Genomic DNA, 16,229 nt, shown 5'->3' with positions numbered 1-16,229 from the left:
GCAGTGTCCGTCCCGAAGGAAGCAAACGCCGGAGACGAAGACCAAGCCGAGAATAGTCTTCCGAATTTCATACGAGGACCCATCCACTCAAAAGACGAGGTATGATCCCCCAATCCTTGTGAACTCTTTCTACGGGTACCATAGAAATAGGCGAAGTGATGTATACCATCTATTACTGTAGATGCAAGGTTTAGTTATTAATAAATTGTTATTTATTCCATTGATGTCATTTATTCGAGTATCGCTGTCGCTCTATCGTCGCATCCATCCCCTTTCTTTACTCGCGTAACGCGTAACGCGTAACAAACCCAAACCGCCATTTTGACCGTGGGCAGGTCTCACCGACCTGTTAGCCGGAAAAAGGAGATACGACGCCGTCAATCTCCCGGTGAACCCACAAACTTAACTTCTTTTGCCATTTTAAAACAATTAATAACTTTAGAAATTTTTATTTTAAAATATCCTAACAGATGTGGCCACACATAATTTATTTATTAATTAACAGTATGATTAATAATATAAAAGTTATTTTTTAAATAACATCTCCTAATGACCGGGAAAGTTACGAAACTTGTTGCTGAATATTTTATTATACTTATTTAAATGTATAATAAAAAGTGTTCATAGTTCATTCGGTGTGCAATGGAATGCGCGCTCAAAATTCCAAATGATAAAGTAATGAGATAGATACACACAACAATTATTTTCTCTACCTGACTTGATAGAAATTTTTCTAATACATTTTTAACCCGTTTATTATAAACAGTAAAAATGAAACAATAATCTTCTGAAATAACTAGCAAATGTCTCTAATTCCGGCCTTGTATGATTTCCTCTGTAACTCGAGGTGGATGCCGGGCACTGTTAATCTCGATGAAGTGCTTGATTAGCATGTATTAGATGAGGTGGAAAAAGTTCTAGGTGGTGTCGGTTGAGAAGACGAAGCAGAAACACAGGCATACACGCTCTGCAGTTGACGAAAGATATGATAAACATCCTGCTCTACGGCATGCTTTTTGTATAGATACACCTACCAATCTAGAAAAACTTTCAGGACAGCTGAACTAGTTTCCATTTATCTGACGATATCAAAGTTACTATACACTCAACCGGTAACAAATCCAATAAAGAACTATCACTTGAGAACTCACCGACACCAGAATCTCAGTCTGCCAAGAAGGCTTTCTCAATCGACGTTTCAGGCTTATTGTTTCCTGTGATTATCACATATGCGTTGAATCAAGAAAATGAAGAAGGAAACCGTTTGTGCGTTGCAAACGATTTCAGGCGGTAGGAAATCGCCTGACAGAAGAAACAACCATATCTGTTCGCTGTCGTTTATTTGAATTTTCTCCCGATTGAAGTGACTGAACGTCCCTGGTGTCGGCTCACTGCGTTCAAACAACGGAAGGTCATCGCCGAAGAAAACTTCATATAACTAATCGGACATCCCTTCAACTCGAAAAGGAACAATTTCTACCGGAAGTTGAGCTATAAATCAGTGAATTTCTATAATGGACCTCGGATTCTACAAAGACTCCAATAAAATCCAATCTCGTTGATTATAGTTAGTTCTTAAAAGGAAAATTTGCGAAATTGTTGTAAGCATTTGTTTACTTTTTAGCAAACCGTTTACTATAATATAAACGTAGTAATGGCTCAGTTTCAGCCACCTATACACAACTTGTCACCCTGGGCGACAGACTTCTTTGAGAAAAATAGTGTCGATCGATTCACCGCTTACGACATCGGAGCAGCGACTAAACCTCATGAGGGTCCTCACAATATTAATATATAAATATGGTGTCAAACCTTTAATAATGACTACTTACCTGTAAACAGTACTCATTTTCTAAGGAACTTCTGTTTTAAAAAAGAAAATAGAAAGTTATAGGAAACTCTGAACAACCGTGACTTGTATTTTCTCATTAAGAGTCATTGTTCGGATGTTTCAATCTACTTAACTATACGTAAATATCTGATTAAAAAGTATTCTGATTAGAGGTGTTGTAATTAAAAAGAAGAATTGATTGCAGAATCAGTTCTGTTAGGTCTTTTTTAGCGAAGAAAATTACAAATCGCATAAACGTAAATACAGTGAATCTTACAAAAATAATTGAAAAATAGAAATAAAGATACAATAAAGATAAGACTATTTCTTGCAAGAGAGAGGCTTTCCTAACAGCCTTCTTCTCATTTATCTGAGACATTTTAAACGGAGACATTTTAAAACAATAATTTCCTGGGTAAGAAGTCGCCATTATAGCTACACATTTTCCCTTCTTTGTATAATTCAAGGCGGACTTTTCTCGCCCCAAGCCAGAGTTATAATTCATTGGTAAGTGTACAGACAATTCATTGCCAGATGCTTTTTTAAATTTTCTCTCATCACACGTAGGCCAATTCTTTACCCGATAGCTCCAAACCCCGAAAAGACAATCTCCTTTCGGATCTATAGCTCTATTTGAACGACTGCATAAAGTGTCAGTCTGTATGCTCCTTCGCACTATTGAGATTGCTTTGCCACTCTTAAAATATGTGTTTTAAATGTGGAATCCAAATATGGCGAAAGCAAGAGGAATACACAGAGTTATATTATCGAATAACTTATTTATATTTAAAATAGTAACGTACAGATGCTATTGTCTGATACAAAGATGTGCCGTTAATTTGTTTTCTTCAACAATGCTTAGATGATTATCGTTGGAATAACTTTTAGAAATGATCACATGTAGCATGTTTAATTATTTCTTTTATCTTTTTTTATCTTTGAGGTCATTCAACACGATTGACTATAGTACAATAGTTCTTTTATCTTAACAAGTCGGCTATAAATAAATATCTTGAAGCTATGTGTTATGAATACGAAAATAAAGGGTGTCGATGACAAAATTCCTGACATCGAAAGGAAAGAATCGTTTCCATAATCGAAATACAAAGTATTAATTACAAAGCAAAGTAATTGTTCAATCATAAAGTAATTATTTGTCCTTTAGAAATATTTTTTGCAATGTACTCGATAAACCGTCCTTCTCTATATCAAAACACTCATAAAGTGGCAATGAACACTTGTAAACGCATCTTGGTTTTGGATGCTAAATAAAACACCTACTGCATATTGAATCACGAAATACACACGTGTTATATTGCGAATCTCATTAACATTATACCACGCGACACAGTCATATTCAAATATGAGTCTTGTAATTCTATCATATATGCTCGCAATTAGTACTGTAAAACACTGTTAATTTTAATGCTACAATTTATTACATGCCCATTTCAGAGACAAACAACTGATAATGCTAAATAGAGATTTTTCTACCGTTGCCAGATGTCCCGGTTTTCTTCGATTGTCACAGGTTTTTCCGACAGGAACCTAGCGTCTGAGAAGTTTATTTTAAAAACTCTTCCTATAATCAATTTTTGAACAATAAACTGTATTTATTTCGCATTTTAAATGCATTTTTATTACCGGAAGAATAAAAATACACGTTTAATGCATGTCATGGAATTGAAGAGTCCCATTATCTTTCGGGTAATTTTGTCCCAGATTTTATCTCAAAGTGTCTACCAACCAAAGATTTGTCTGTCCTTTAATATCAATATTAGCTTTTAAACAAAATCATACAAGAATTATATCGTAGGTAATTTTTATTAAGTATATATAAATAATGTATATATGACTGTATATGCCATATATACATTATTGCAACATTGAATAAGTCTACAGTTAGCAAGAGCATAGCATTTAAATATTTCTTATAATAATAATAAAATAATCGAAACACACATTTTAATTTACAGACAATCTTTTTGCATACCAGTATCAATATAAAAGTCATCTTCTATATAATAAAAAAGTTATTCTTTACAAAATCATATTTAAGAAGTAGTCTTAGAACGATTACGGCAATGATTCAATAACAAAATTAGGTATTTTGTATCTTTTCAAATAAGGGAAAAATCATAGACAAAACAACAGGTATAAAAACCAATGCATGAAATGCCGTTTCTATAGCAATAAGCACTACGATTTTCACAAATGTCGACAGAAAATATACATCAGAATACAAAATCAATATTCCTAATCCTGTAGAAAGAGAGCCTTGAATTACAGAAAACCCAATACGATACAAAGAATCTCTCATTTTCTCATTCGCACTTTTCTTGGATGACGTTATATAAGCATAAGACATGTGACAAGGGTAATTCACACTGAATCCAACACACAGAATAAGGTTCATCATAGAGAATATATCCAAATTGACGCCCCACAATGACATGTAACCCAATGTTTCTATTATCGAAGATACAACAGAAATGGCAACAGTAAGGGCGACTAAAACATTCGGTACCATTAGGAAGAAGACTGTAGTTATTAAAACAGCCGTAATCCAAAATAATTGGTAAATTGTATGTTCTATGATTATACCTTGGTCAATTACACTCGATTTTAGACAGTGCACCAGAACAGGAATTTCGGATTTTTCGGCAATTTCCCATAATTCTTTCAATGTATTTCTGTCTGATTGTGAAGTATTTAAATTCTTACCCATGATAAAAAATCTGCTGTACAAGATGTCGGTTCCATCGCTGTTTAAGACGACGTCGTTAGATAGTGACTTGGCTGCGCGTATTTTAAAGAAAACATTACGAAGACCATCGATGAAATCCTGTTTGTTCGACATGTTATAACCTCGTAACGAGAATTTCGCAACAGGATTATTCTGAAATTCTTTATAAAACTTTAACCAGGACACAGTGTATTGGTCTTCGGCCACATGGGGATGTTGCTCGAACCTTTTTAAGAGATTTTCTATGGATTCTTGTACTTTTATGTCTGAGTAATCTAAAGTCGTATTGATGATTATGTGAAAAGGATAAACGTAATCTGCAAAATATTTCATGCGAATTCGAGAGCTTTGTTGAAGCACAGTTCCTTCGGCAAATAACTGCTCATACTTTAGTCCGTGTTCAATAGAATGAGCACTCCAAATTCCAAGTGTTAAATTAATGATATAGATAAACACAACAATTATCTTCAAAACTGGATTCGATAGTACTTTTCCTAACACATCTTTAAAAAATACCATGGAAGCTTCTTCTTGTATTTCGTTTTTTGTCGAAGCATTTTCTTTGGATTCTACTGCAATTAATAAAAATTGAAATTTAAGATAAATTCATGGAAATAAATTCGAAATTATGTAAAAGTTATATGTTTTCTGTAATAAATGTTAATAAAATTTGAAAATTTGATTGTTTAAATTTTTTGTGTTTAAAACATATTATTAATTCGTCTTTTTGAACATATCTGACTATTGATTGAGAGTATAATTCTAATGACAACAGTCATATGTAATTTTGTTTTTTATAAAAAAAATTAAATATAGTATTAGATGAAATGGTCAAATGGATGAAATACCGGTATGTAGTTTATCTTCGTAATTATATAAAATAATTAAACACCTACAAGTAACAACTAATTTATAATATTTTCTGCGATATTCGTATCTTATTGTTAAACAAGAAAATATCATAAACCTAAGATTAGGTAACAATTAAAACGTGAAATTAATAGCTAAATAAATAAAATTCTATTAGACAAACACAATAAACTCTTTCAGGCAAAATATTTGCTATAAAACGATAATGCTGAGGCCTAATTAACATCTTGTGTTCAGTCTAAGCTCTTGTCGGGAATATTTTATCTTAGTTGATCTAATCTCGACGAAGTCGTTTACATAAATGTAAATCACACATCTTGTAGTTTGCGGGTTGATTTGTCAAGTCAACATTACTAATAAAAGGAAACGCTGCACGTGATATTTAGGTTATTGTTACTTCGTGAACTGGCAAGAAAATTTCCCCAATGAGAGAAATTTGGCTCTTGTTGAGAAAAGTGCGGGTATTAACTTATTAAAAAATCTTACTTAAAAATAACGGGGTATCTTTTTATGTCGAGGAAAATATAATTTTATTAAATATTGCTGATTATAATTAGAATTTAATTGCTTCGAAAGTATTCGATACAAACTGATATAATGAAACAAACATTATAAATTCGCCCATTTGAACATATGTCGGCTTGGATTTCTTTAATGTTTTTCAAGCGAAGTGATGCACCCATGAGGGGACCAAGGGGCTCTAGCATTCTCCAAAAAAAAACAACCAGTGGAAAATTATCCAAGAAGCTGTTATTAATTCATTACTTTATTTTAAATTGTAATATCTTGTACTGTGTTTCCTTAATACTTATGAATTAGCGATCACATATGGTAGGAATTTTATTGAATTCGCATTAAAAAGTTTTTTATCTACTCAACTCGGCTTTTGTCGGTTTAAATCCTGTGTGCCACATAAGGTTATTTTCTTTGACCCTATCAGATCTGAGATGTTATTAGCACTACTGTCATTGAGGATAAAACTTCTAAACGATATTAATTGTATGCCGTGTTCGCACCCAAGTGGTGTTTTCTGGGTTCTCTTCGAGTGTCTTACTTCTAAAGAGAAGTCCGTTTTCTACTGCAAATCTTCCCTAGAAGTGCACTCAATTTTGGTAGATAATGCATGTATTATGTTGCATCATCTCAACACTTCACCTCAGATCGGCGCTACACTAAAACAAGAACATAAATTTATATCTGAGAAGAATGGTAGAAATAAATGTGATGCTCGAATCATGCTTGAGATAATTCGGACATAAAGACTTTTAGAACTTAATAAGAAATGAGGATTATGACGATGATATAGATAACAGCGTTGGGACAGACCTTAATTGAAGATGTAGGAAGATGAGTGAAGTATCACATTTGGATAATCTGTTTCGATATGACTCGAGAGCTATCACCTGACAAAAATCCCAGAAATTTTTTGTGGGGTGATATCTACAGTTCAATCCAGTTCCATCAAAGCGACAGACAAACGTCTGTCGCTTTGATGGAACTGGATTTGGCCATCTGGCTGGTCAGGACATTCTATTGCCCAAATGAACGCATATCAGTAACACAAAGTACTAAAAATAAGTGTTATATCAGTACTAATGTTACATTCAGATTTTAATTTTTGTAAAATTTTATTTAATTGAGATACAAATGTCACTTTTTATTAAACAATGTGATAGATATCTTATACAAATGAACATTATGCAAAGAAATAAAATTATTAACGACAGAGACAGCATAATAAAACTGCTCTATAAAGAGCATACAGGTAAATCCTTGTCGCTGGCATTTTCTATGCAATAAGAATTGTATAAAACAGCGAGATCTACGTCCAAGTTTGTAATTTTAGAGTTTCATAGTCACGTAATTCTGTGATCACAATACCTTTTAAAACTTAAAATTTACGGCACAAGTTTACATTAAACCTAAATTTAATTAATTCATTCATTATTACACTGCTGCCTGTGAAAATTGCAACATTATAAAGAAATTACCCAATTAGAATGGAATTTTTACCATACATTGTTGATTTAATTGTACAGTATATAAATGATTAAATTTTGTAAAGTCTTTGCGAGTTGCAATAACTGATGATGTAGGTCATTGGTAAGAAATCAAAAGGCTTTTGATGGTATCCCAAGAAGTTGCTTGTCAAGTTCATTAGTACCGACTACTAGAGGACTACAAGAGTCAAATGCCACTTGACTATATTCCAGACATATACAATAGATGACATGACTGGCTAACACATACTGTATGTGAGGAAATAGGCGGTATCTGTCATGCCTGGAATAGGACTTGTACGTATATACTTGGCAACATGTGATTGGGCATTGTGCTGTTGGAATATAGTGCAGAAATGCTCCAAAGGATTTCAGCTTCTACAACTTGTTTATGTAGTGATCGTTCTTCAGATTGCTCTTAAGTAGTAGTTGCCGAGACCGTGAATGGTTTTCTATGGGGCTGCACACTATCATAATTGGAGTTCGGCCAGTATGATGTTCTAAAATGCACTCTATAAGATAGCGTTTAGTACGATACCCGTCTAATGCGTATGCGGCCATCATTCTGATTCAAGTTAAATCGGTACTCGTCTGAAATCACGACTTGTTACCAATCAGCGCATTTTAAGCTGTGTCGATGATTCAGGATCAAGGGAATCTGCCACAAAGGAATGCGTGCAATCAGTCCCCATTGAAGCAGAAGGCATCTAACTGATCTCTCAAACAAATGTCACACGTTACAAGTTTGCGTTGCTGTAATAACACTTGCGATGCGATGCGAAGCAAAATATTCGGTCACTGCCATGCGGAAGTTGTATCTATCATCCCTATTGATTCACTGCCTAATTTTCGATGCACTCAGTTGTTTTCGGTCTGCTACCTCCACTCAGTCATCACTGTTGTGGCATTTTGTCTTGTAGTGCAGCAGTCGTGATATGCAAGTTTGCCTTCATGCAGTCTAACCATGCATTGACATTCAATTTCTGTTGTTTCATACTATTGTGCGCTTCATCGTTGGCGAGGAATAGTGATTTCTAAAAACAATTTTACAGGTCACAATCCGTCATGAACTCGTGTGTGGCTTCTAAACAACCCTGTATTTATATTATAAACTCCAGAGTTAAAGTGCACTACGAGTTTAGACACGTGCAATCACTCTAAATTTTAATAATTTGCATACCACACTTTCATTTTTATATCCTGTAAGTTTAAAGCTAATACTCATATATGATTCCTTCAAAGTGCTGAAATTCTCACAAGGAACAATTTATAACAACAAATCACACCCTGATCATTGATTATTTGTTACCAATCCAATTGATCATTAATTACTTATCCTTACAGTCCGATAACAAATACGAAAGTTTGTTTGGTGGAACTTCGAGTAATGGAATAAGAGAAAGCAACAATTTGGAGATTTGCTGAGAGTGGATGCCTACCGAAAAGACTTTCTGTGATAAACTGACCTTTGTTTTGGTAATAAACACACGAAAAACACAGAAAACTACGTTGCGAGATCGCTGAAGATTCGCGAAACCACGATCAACAACCAGCATTCAGTGGATTCGGCCAACCATCCAGCAGTAAATCCATGTTCAGTTTAAATATATTGATGCAAGACGCCATTTAAAAGTTCCATTTGACCAGTTTGAAATTGGCTAAAATGCAGTAATTCGAGGAAATCAGAAAAACATTCAAAGACGTTCATGAATTATTATTTGCATCGAAAATATAATTTTGAGTTTGATCTTATCTACAGATGTATTTGACAGTTAAATATTGAAAATACTTAGAAAAAGTTTTAATAAATGTAACACTGAAAAATGACTGTAGACAGAATATTCAGGAAGAAAATTATTGTCTGAATATGTTTCTGTCTATACAATCAGAATCTTAACGAAATGTTGAAGTACTTTATCATCAAATTAAATATTAACATACCTCGAGTAAATGTAAAGGAAAGAAAATTCGACGTTTCTCTGTATCCACTTAACGCCAGGCAACCCCCGAAAAACGTCATCTGATACAGAAAAGTGAATACGATGCAAGTGGCTGTGTAATAACAGAATACTCTAACAAAAGGAAACGGACCCATCATTCCGATGCAATAAGAAATGAAGTTGGTGAGTGAAGTCAACGTGATCGAAATTCCAGCTTCACAATACGTCACTTCCATGCGCTTTTCGACTTTCTCCTTGGGGTTGGTGACTCTCCAGCATCCTATCAGTACGAATGCATCATCTATCTCGGTCACTGAACAATAAATAAATAACCAAGCAGTTATTAGCATTATTACCAAAGAAATGAAAGTCAATTTAGGAAACAACTTACCAAGCACTAGATATGGAATGGTGGCATTCCACGAAATGTTTTCTATACCTAAAGCCGACATTAATCCGAAAGCAGAGACAACTGCTAATCCAGCCGATACGACGCTGGCTGCACCAAGAACGGGTTTACTTCTCACCCAACTATTGCTCATGCAGAACAATATTGAAAATATAATCATAAACGCTACTAAACCTCCTATTTTAGGCTGTATCTTACGAAATTCTTTCCTAAATTCTTTCTCTACAAATAGAGGCGAATCGGGATAAGTATTAACGTAAGTAAAATCATATTTCTGAATTGTGTCGTAAACAAAAGTAGACCATTGTTCAAACGTTTTTTTCTTTTCTTTATTCTTATCGTCTGTTGAATAATATAACATCATTGCATTGACATCATCTATAAAGTTATTGTCATCCAGAACCACACCTCCCAAATTCGCGAAGTAAGCCTTATACGTGAAAGACAATAAATCAATATCAATGGGATATTTTAACTTTTTTCTTTTCTGCAGAATGGAGTTTATTCCCACTTCTGACATCACCTCGATAATCGGGTTTTGGAAACATTTATTGTTGTTCAAGGCGCAAATATCAAGATAATGAACTTTCTTCCCATTACTATCAAATGTCACGTTTTGTATGACTTCATCGATTAATCTTACATCCGAAAGAACATTTTTATCGAACATACTTCCTCCGTCTCTTCTCAAGAGGTACATGAAGAGGGCATTGGGTACATCAGGGAATCTTATTTGGTCAGAAAACTCTGCCGAATTATACGTAAAGGTATTTTTTACGAATTTCTTAGTTTCGAAGATTTTCCCATTGTCAGCAAGTACCATATCATAAAAATCTTCCTTGGTTTCTAAGCTTATAATGAATGGAGACAGAGCAATGGAGAGAATTACAGGTAAAATGATGAAATAGTATGGATGTCTTCCAACTGCATTTCCGATCCTCTTGTAAATGAAGCATAGATTTTCTCTTATACAGTCGATTTTCATTTTGTTGTCTTCACTTGAAAAATGTTGATAACCTGAATGAATTAATATACATGAATTTAATTTTAATCATTTTTATTTAAAACTATGTCCGGCATAGCCGGGAAAAAGTAAGAAGAACAAACGTTGTTTAAAAACGAAAACCATAGTATAAATTTGGTTAGTTTAGCTCACCATTGTTATGTATATTAAGAAGTAAGATAGGGTATAAAAAATCAAAAGAAAAATGAAGTTTCTAGATGTAAGTCAATGCAGCATATATTTACCCAAAGTCATATAGAGTATGTATGAAATCTTCGAGACTGATGGTTCAAAGAGCTTATGAGTTAACAGAGGAGGATAAAATGAGGATAAGGAAAGAATATCGATGTTTTATATTAGCTGACATTTAGCGCTCGATGCAATAAAATTGGTGTAGTAGTGTTTTGCCCCTTACATCATACTTTTCTTGTTAGCAATAGCGTCTTGCCGGTTATGTATTTAACTGCGTTCAGGAAAAAAATTTCGAATTGAAATAACATGACTTTTGTTACAAATCAGAAGTTCATACATAGAAAATCTGGATTTTTTTTCTTGCGATTTCCATGAGTGGTCTCGACTTTTATCTGAAAAACTTCGCTTCTAGATTAAGGAAAGACAAACAGCAGACGAACTACAGTGTGAATTTATAGGTCTGCATTTTTTTCAAATTGCATCCTAATTAGTACAGTACCCTCCAATAACCGAGTGGATAAAACCACCAAACACCGGTAGTTGATCGTGGGTTCACTCATGGCCAACGGACTGGCCATGTTGAGTTTTCTGGGTTTTCTTCGCGTTAGTAACACCTAAATAGGGGCCAGTTTTACATAAAAGATTTTTTTTTACTGAAAAAAGTCTTATATCGTCTTTTGGACGTTAAGAGTAGCGGGCCAACACAACCTGTCTAACATGGATAACTTTTCAAACAGTAATAGTACACCAGTATTAATTAGTTGTCGTTGACCATCCTCTTTTCCGAGAGGAAGACAACTACTGCTTTTGGTCGAATTACTTCAACCTTCTTCCGCAACAGCCCCTTCTTTCTATTGGACCGACTGGTATGGTGGCATTATAATAAGAAAATTACATAATACGAGGTTACCGGCCAACACAAAATATGTTTTAAGTGGTTTTCAAGGGTACGGAGTTTAAATATTTGGTCCGTTTATCGCGAAAGGTGATCGGTAGGCCGATTACAGTTTGATATTCAGCTGTAAATGGTACAGTTTCTTAGAGGTAGCATTACGAAAAAATATGATACCTTAAAAATTTAAAATATATTTTCTATTGGTGTTTATTTTACCAATAAAATTGTGCCATTTCTTACCATGCGAAAATCGCGATAAACTTAACGATAGTAGGCAAAATAACCATACTCTTTGTATGATTTTCTTTTTAACATTTGGGTTAATGTTACCTATGCTTCCAAGATGGAGGCTCGTCTTTGATTCCAGCAAATAGAAGAAGAGAAACAGTGGGGACGCACGTTCTAACCTAACCTAACCTATTGTAATAAATTACCATAGGCCGGATGGCCGAGCGGTCAAGGTTAGCAGCCTGCTGCCCTGGGGGACCCGGGATCGAATCCGGACGGGTCTAAAAATCCCCAGGAATTTTTCGGGGGGTGGTCCGTCCGGATATGTCGGTCCCCGTCCCTCACCACCCGGCCACCCCATTGTGGGCCTGGCCGAACCCATAATGGGCTTGCTATAAGAGGCCCTCTTAGTGCCCACTGGGCGGAAAGAGTTACAAAAAAAAAAATTACCATAATTATTACCAACAAAATTATTAGAATAGGTTAGGTTAGGTTAGAACGTGCGTCCCCACTGTTTCTTTGCTCGAATCAGACGAGCCGCCATCTTGGAACCATAGGTAACATTAACCAATATTTGTTATATTCAGCGCCGTAACTAGCCTTTTATGCGCCTGGTGAGAGCTTCTGTAACTACGCCCCAAAACTAAGACCCAAAACTTGGTCCAGGTCATTTCTGCACCCCACTAGGGTCTACGCCCTGTGCCTGGGCACCGCTGGCACTGCTCTAGTTACGGCACTGGTTATAGTATGGTATTTAATTTATATAACCACTATGGTTATCTGACGTAAGGGTTTATCACACCAAGTAACCAATCTAACACATTTTATAAAGTCTTTATTCCTGTACTGTGCACAATTTTAAGAATTTTTAAAATATGTTAGATTGGGAACTTGGTGTGATAAACCCTAACGTAAAATAATCTGGGTATACTATAGATTACCACCTATGGAATTTCGGGTCTTTGGGTATATATCTGAATTCAGGAGACCGAGACGAGTTCAACGATACCCTACTTTTGGACCGGAGACGAAAAATAAAAAAGTTATTATACTTTTTTCCAGCGATTGCGCGATGATAGGGAGTTGCGTCGCTCTCTCCGCTAAGTCGGCCTCTCTATCGCGATCGGGAGTTGCGTCGCTTGCCGTTAAAATTGCGTTTAGTAGACGTTTCCCCCCTTTTTTTTACTTTGTTCAAGAACTACCGTGAATCAGTAACTAGGGACGTTTAGCACATGGCGGCCTGCCGGCGGCTCCCCTCCGGGAGGTCAGTCGGGAGCACGAACAGTGGGAACGGCCGCCATGTTCGCTGCCATAAGTAACATTAACCGAAATGGCAATCGCGCGATGATCAGAAGTCGCGTCGCTCTCTCCGCTCTCGTATCGCGTGTTTAACCCTACTGGAGATGACCGTAGTCCGACGTCATGGTTTGCAGACTTTACCGCAAGATGGTAGTACTAGCAACTATGGTGCCGTCTTCATGAAAGCATTAAAAACGTATGGTAACTTAAAAAGTATGATGACTTTTTTATTTTTCGTCTATGGTCCAAAAATAGGGTACCGTTGAACTCGTCTCGGTCCCGAGTTCAAATATATAATCAAAGTCCTGAAATTCCATAGGTGGTAATTTATAGTACACCCGATAATCTTTTTAAACATAAATCAAATACTATAATATAATATAAGGGTTAGAAGGACGAAATAATCTAAAAATCTTAACCTTTGCTGTTGTTATTTTTTGCCCCAGTAACTCCGGGCTCATCTGCTTATATTAAATAAAATTTATCATTTAGAAATTAATTAACTTACAGTTTTTCTCTAAAAGATCCTCTCGAATGATTTCGAAACTAAATTCGCATTTCGGTTTTTAATGTCTGTTAACAGAAGCTAAATCGCGTTCACAGTTTATCAGCTAAGATTTTTAGTTGCATAATTTTTATCAATTAAAAAAATGATCATTTGAGAATGATTGTATAAATAATATTTATTACTAAACACGAATTAATTTTAAGTAATTAAAAAGAATCTACTAATAATTTGCCACGTGCGGATATATGCAAATTAGCTGTTTGGCTTGTGTCATTTATTGTATAACGGCCTTACTTTAGCTATGACGTGTCAAAGTATAATAGTTTAATTTTACTTATGACGTCATCTTTACCTTACCGATTTTATTATCTATTTTCATTTTTTAATTTTAGAAAGTGTTTTACAATAGCGTAACCAGAAAAGGGTTCCTTCCACCCTTGCCTTTTGTGCGTCTGCTGAAATTGGTTGCAGTTAAGCTACCGCCTGTGTTGGTTTCTATTTTAAAACATTCTATCAAAATCAAAAATTTCTTTTTGTAATTTAGTTCTGCACTTGTAAATCGTTAAGTTTCTAAAGTAATTGACACAGATTTACTGTCGTGTGAATTCCACGATTTCACACAGACTGTATGAACCGGTGATATTATAATATAATCTTTCCGTAATAGTCTTTGGGTCATCTCATATGTCCCTCATCACCTAAACCACTCTATAACTACCCGATACATCATTGCACATCAGGTATAGCCGTACAATGTACATTATATCAATAATACAATATAAGAATATACAGTATGCAGTTATATCAATATACTGTACTTTGTTCAATGGTCCTTTTGCATATAGGATCATTTTATTCACCTCTCATCACTTTAATGGAGTTACGAACTTCTCTAGAATAGGATTTTTATGATAGAAAATTGCGCATTAGATATACACTGCAATATATTGTAGCGTAACACAATATATACTACCGATATATTTAGCTGTTTAGTTCAGCTGGTTTCTTGTTCATTATGATAGTAACATGATAACAGCTGACCCTTATATAACAAGTTGAATAAAATAACCTTGGACAATATTTTCAACTATAAAATTAGCTAATTATCTTCTGTTTATAAAGAATAAAGTTCAATTCTGTAAATCAAATTCCATGAGATAATGAAAAATTTAAATATTTATACTAGCAATACATATTAGTTTTATTTTAGTATATATAGGGTGGCCCGAAAGTCTATTAAACAAAGGATATCCTACTGAAACAACACATCGCTGTACACTCAGTTCGTTATTCATATCCGAAACACAATTAATATGATTAACTGACTTTAGGTTCACCCCGTATTTATCGTTAATTTTGATGTAAAGAAATTAAAATAAACAAATTAACGTGTTTTCGTGAGAAGTGTTTTCTTGTCACGAATTACTCGTGATTAATAACTTACTGTATTTGTGTGAGGCTGTCGATTTGGGAGCTAAACTCAGAATTCAGGACAGAAGAGGTTCAGGGGTCGTATGTAAGTGCACTGAGACAGGTTCGACGATTACAAACCCACTTATGTATTCGTAAGATGCTTACAAAATTTCTATGGTCTTGCAGTTTAAATGGAAGCAATGAGCAACGTCCCCTGGGTCGTCTCTATTTCGAGGCAAATTCTGATACAGAGAGTATTCACAGACGGTAAGAGGAAGAGGACCGAGGAAAGATGTCGATAGGGAAGATGATCGATGAGGAGATGGGATGTGAAAAAGAGAAGGGAGACGGAGATGAAGACGAAGATAGGCACACATAATAAAAGCACAACACTCAACTCTGGAGAAGAATTTCGCGCGTGCTTGAAATTCAAAGTTTTTAAAAGATTTATTTCCGGAATACGCATTTTCGTTGGTTCTTATTCTTTTCCGCATCTCCCCATTGATCATTATTTGTATCTAGGAGACATTAGACTCTCCTCGGGTACAGAGAAAGATCATGATCGATCCGCGAGAAAGGTCGATAGTTGATGTTCAACTTGACACCAGCATATTGATACCGAGCAAATCACGTTGATGAAGTTTGAAATTTTTATTCGTATGTTAGACAGTGATATTTGCTTTTCCTGACACAGGAATTTTAGTTGCTTTCACGCGACGTTTAGCCAACGTATTTCGTGTCCCTCTTCCTCTTTTAGTTGCTTTCACGCGACGTTTAGCCAACGTATTTCGTGTCCCTCTTCCTCTTTACTTGTCATTAATTTTACTTATTAAAACTCGACACGTGAGCTCGGATCTTACTGATGACCTTAATTGGGACTTCACAATTTACTTAT

The 16,229-nt window shown here is 35.1% G+C and overlaps 1 protein-coding gene across 1 annotated transcript; it reads right to left on the bottom strand.

The window, feature by feature from the left end:
* Positions 1–3,932: 3,932 nt before the first annotated feature.
* On the bottom strand, positions 3,933–15,399 carry LOC136988945 (patched domain-containing protein 3-like). Its single transcript, XM_067286963.1, has 4 exons — positions 15,366–15,399; positions 9,779–10,813; positions 9,389–9,700; positions 3,933–5,149 (listed from the first exon to the last, which is right to left on the bottom strand). The coding sequence occupies exons 2-4, from the start codon at positions 10,779–10,781 to the stop codon at positions 3,933–3,935; spliced, it is 2,532 nt and encodes an 843-aa protein (XP_067143064.1). The 5' UTR covers positions 10,782–10,813; positions 15,366–15,399.
* Between the last annotated feature and the right edge of the window lie 830 nt (positions 15,400–16,229).

This window comes from Centruroides vittatus, unplaced genomic scaffold (genome assembly GCF_030686945.1).
Source record: "Centruroides vittatus isolate TY-2023 unplaced genomic scaffold, ASM3068694v2 scaffold_418, whole genome shotgun sequence".
Classification (NCBI taxonomy): domain Eukaryota; kingdom Metazoa; phylum Arthropoda; class Arachnida; order Scorpiones; family Buthidae; genus Centruroides; species Centruroides vittatus.
The sequence above is the reverse complement of the archived record's forward strand: the minus strand, read 5'-3'. Positions and strand labels throughout refer to the sequence as shown.

Excerpts from the sequence above, each read along its gene's own strand:
- LOC136988945 (XM_067286963.1), bottom strand. The coding sequence starts at position 10,781 with ATGAAAATCGACTGTATAAGAGAAAATCTATGCTTCATTTACAAGAGG. Across the intron at positions 9,701-9,778 it reads CATTCCATATCTAGTGCTTG|TGACCGAGATAGATGATGCA; the intron begins GTAAGTTGTTTC and ends TTTATTGTTCAG. Across the intron at positions 5,150-9,388 it reads TTCCTTTACATTTACTCGAG|TAGAATCCAAAGAAAATGCT; the intron begins GTATGTTAATAT and ends TATTAATTGCAG.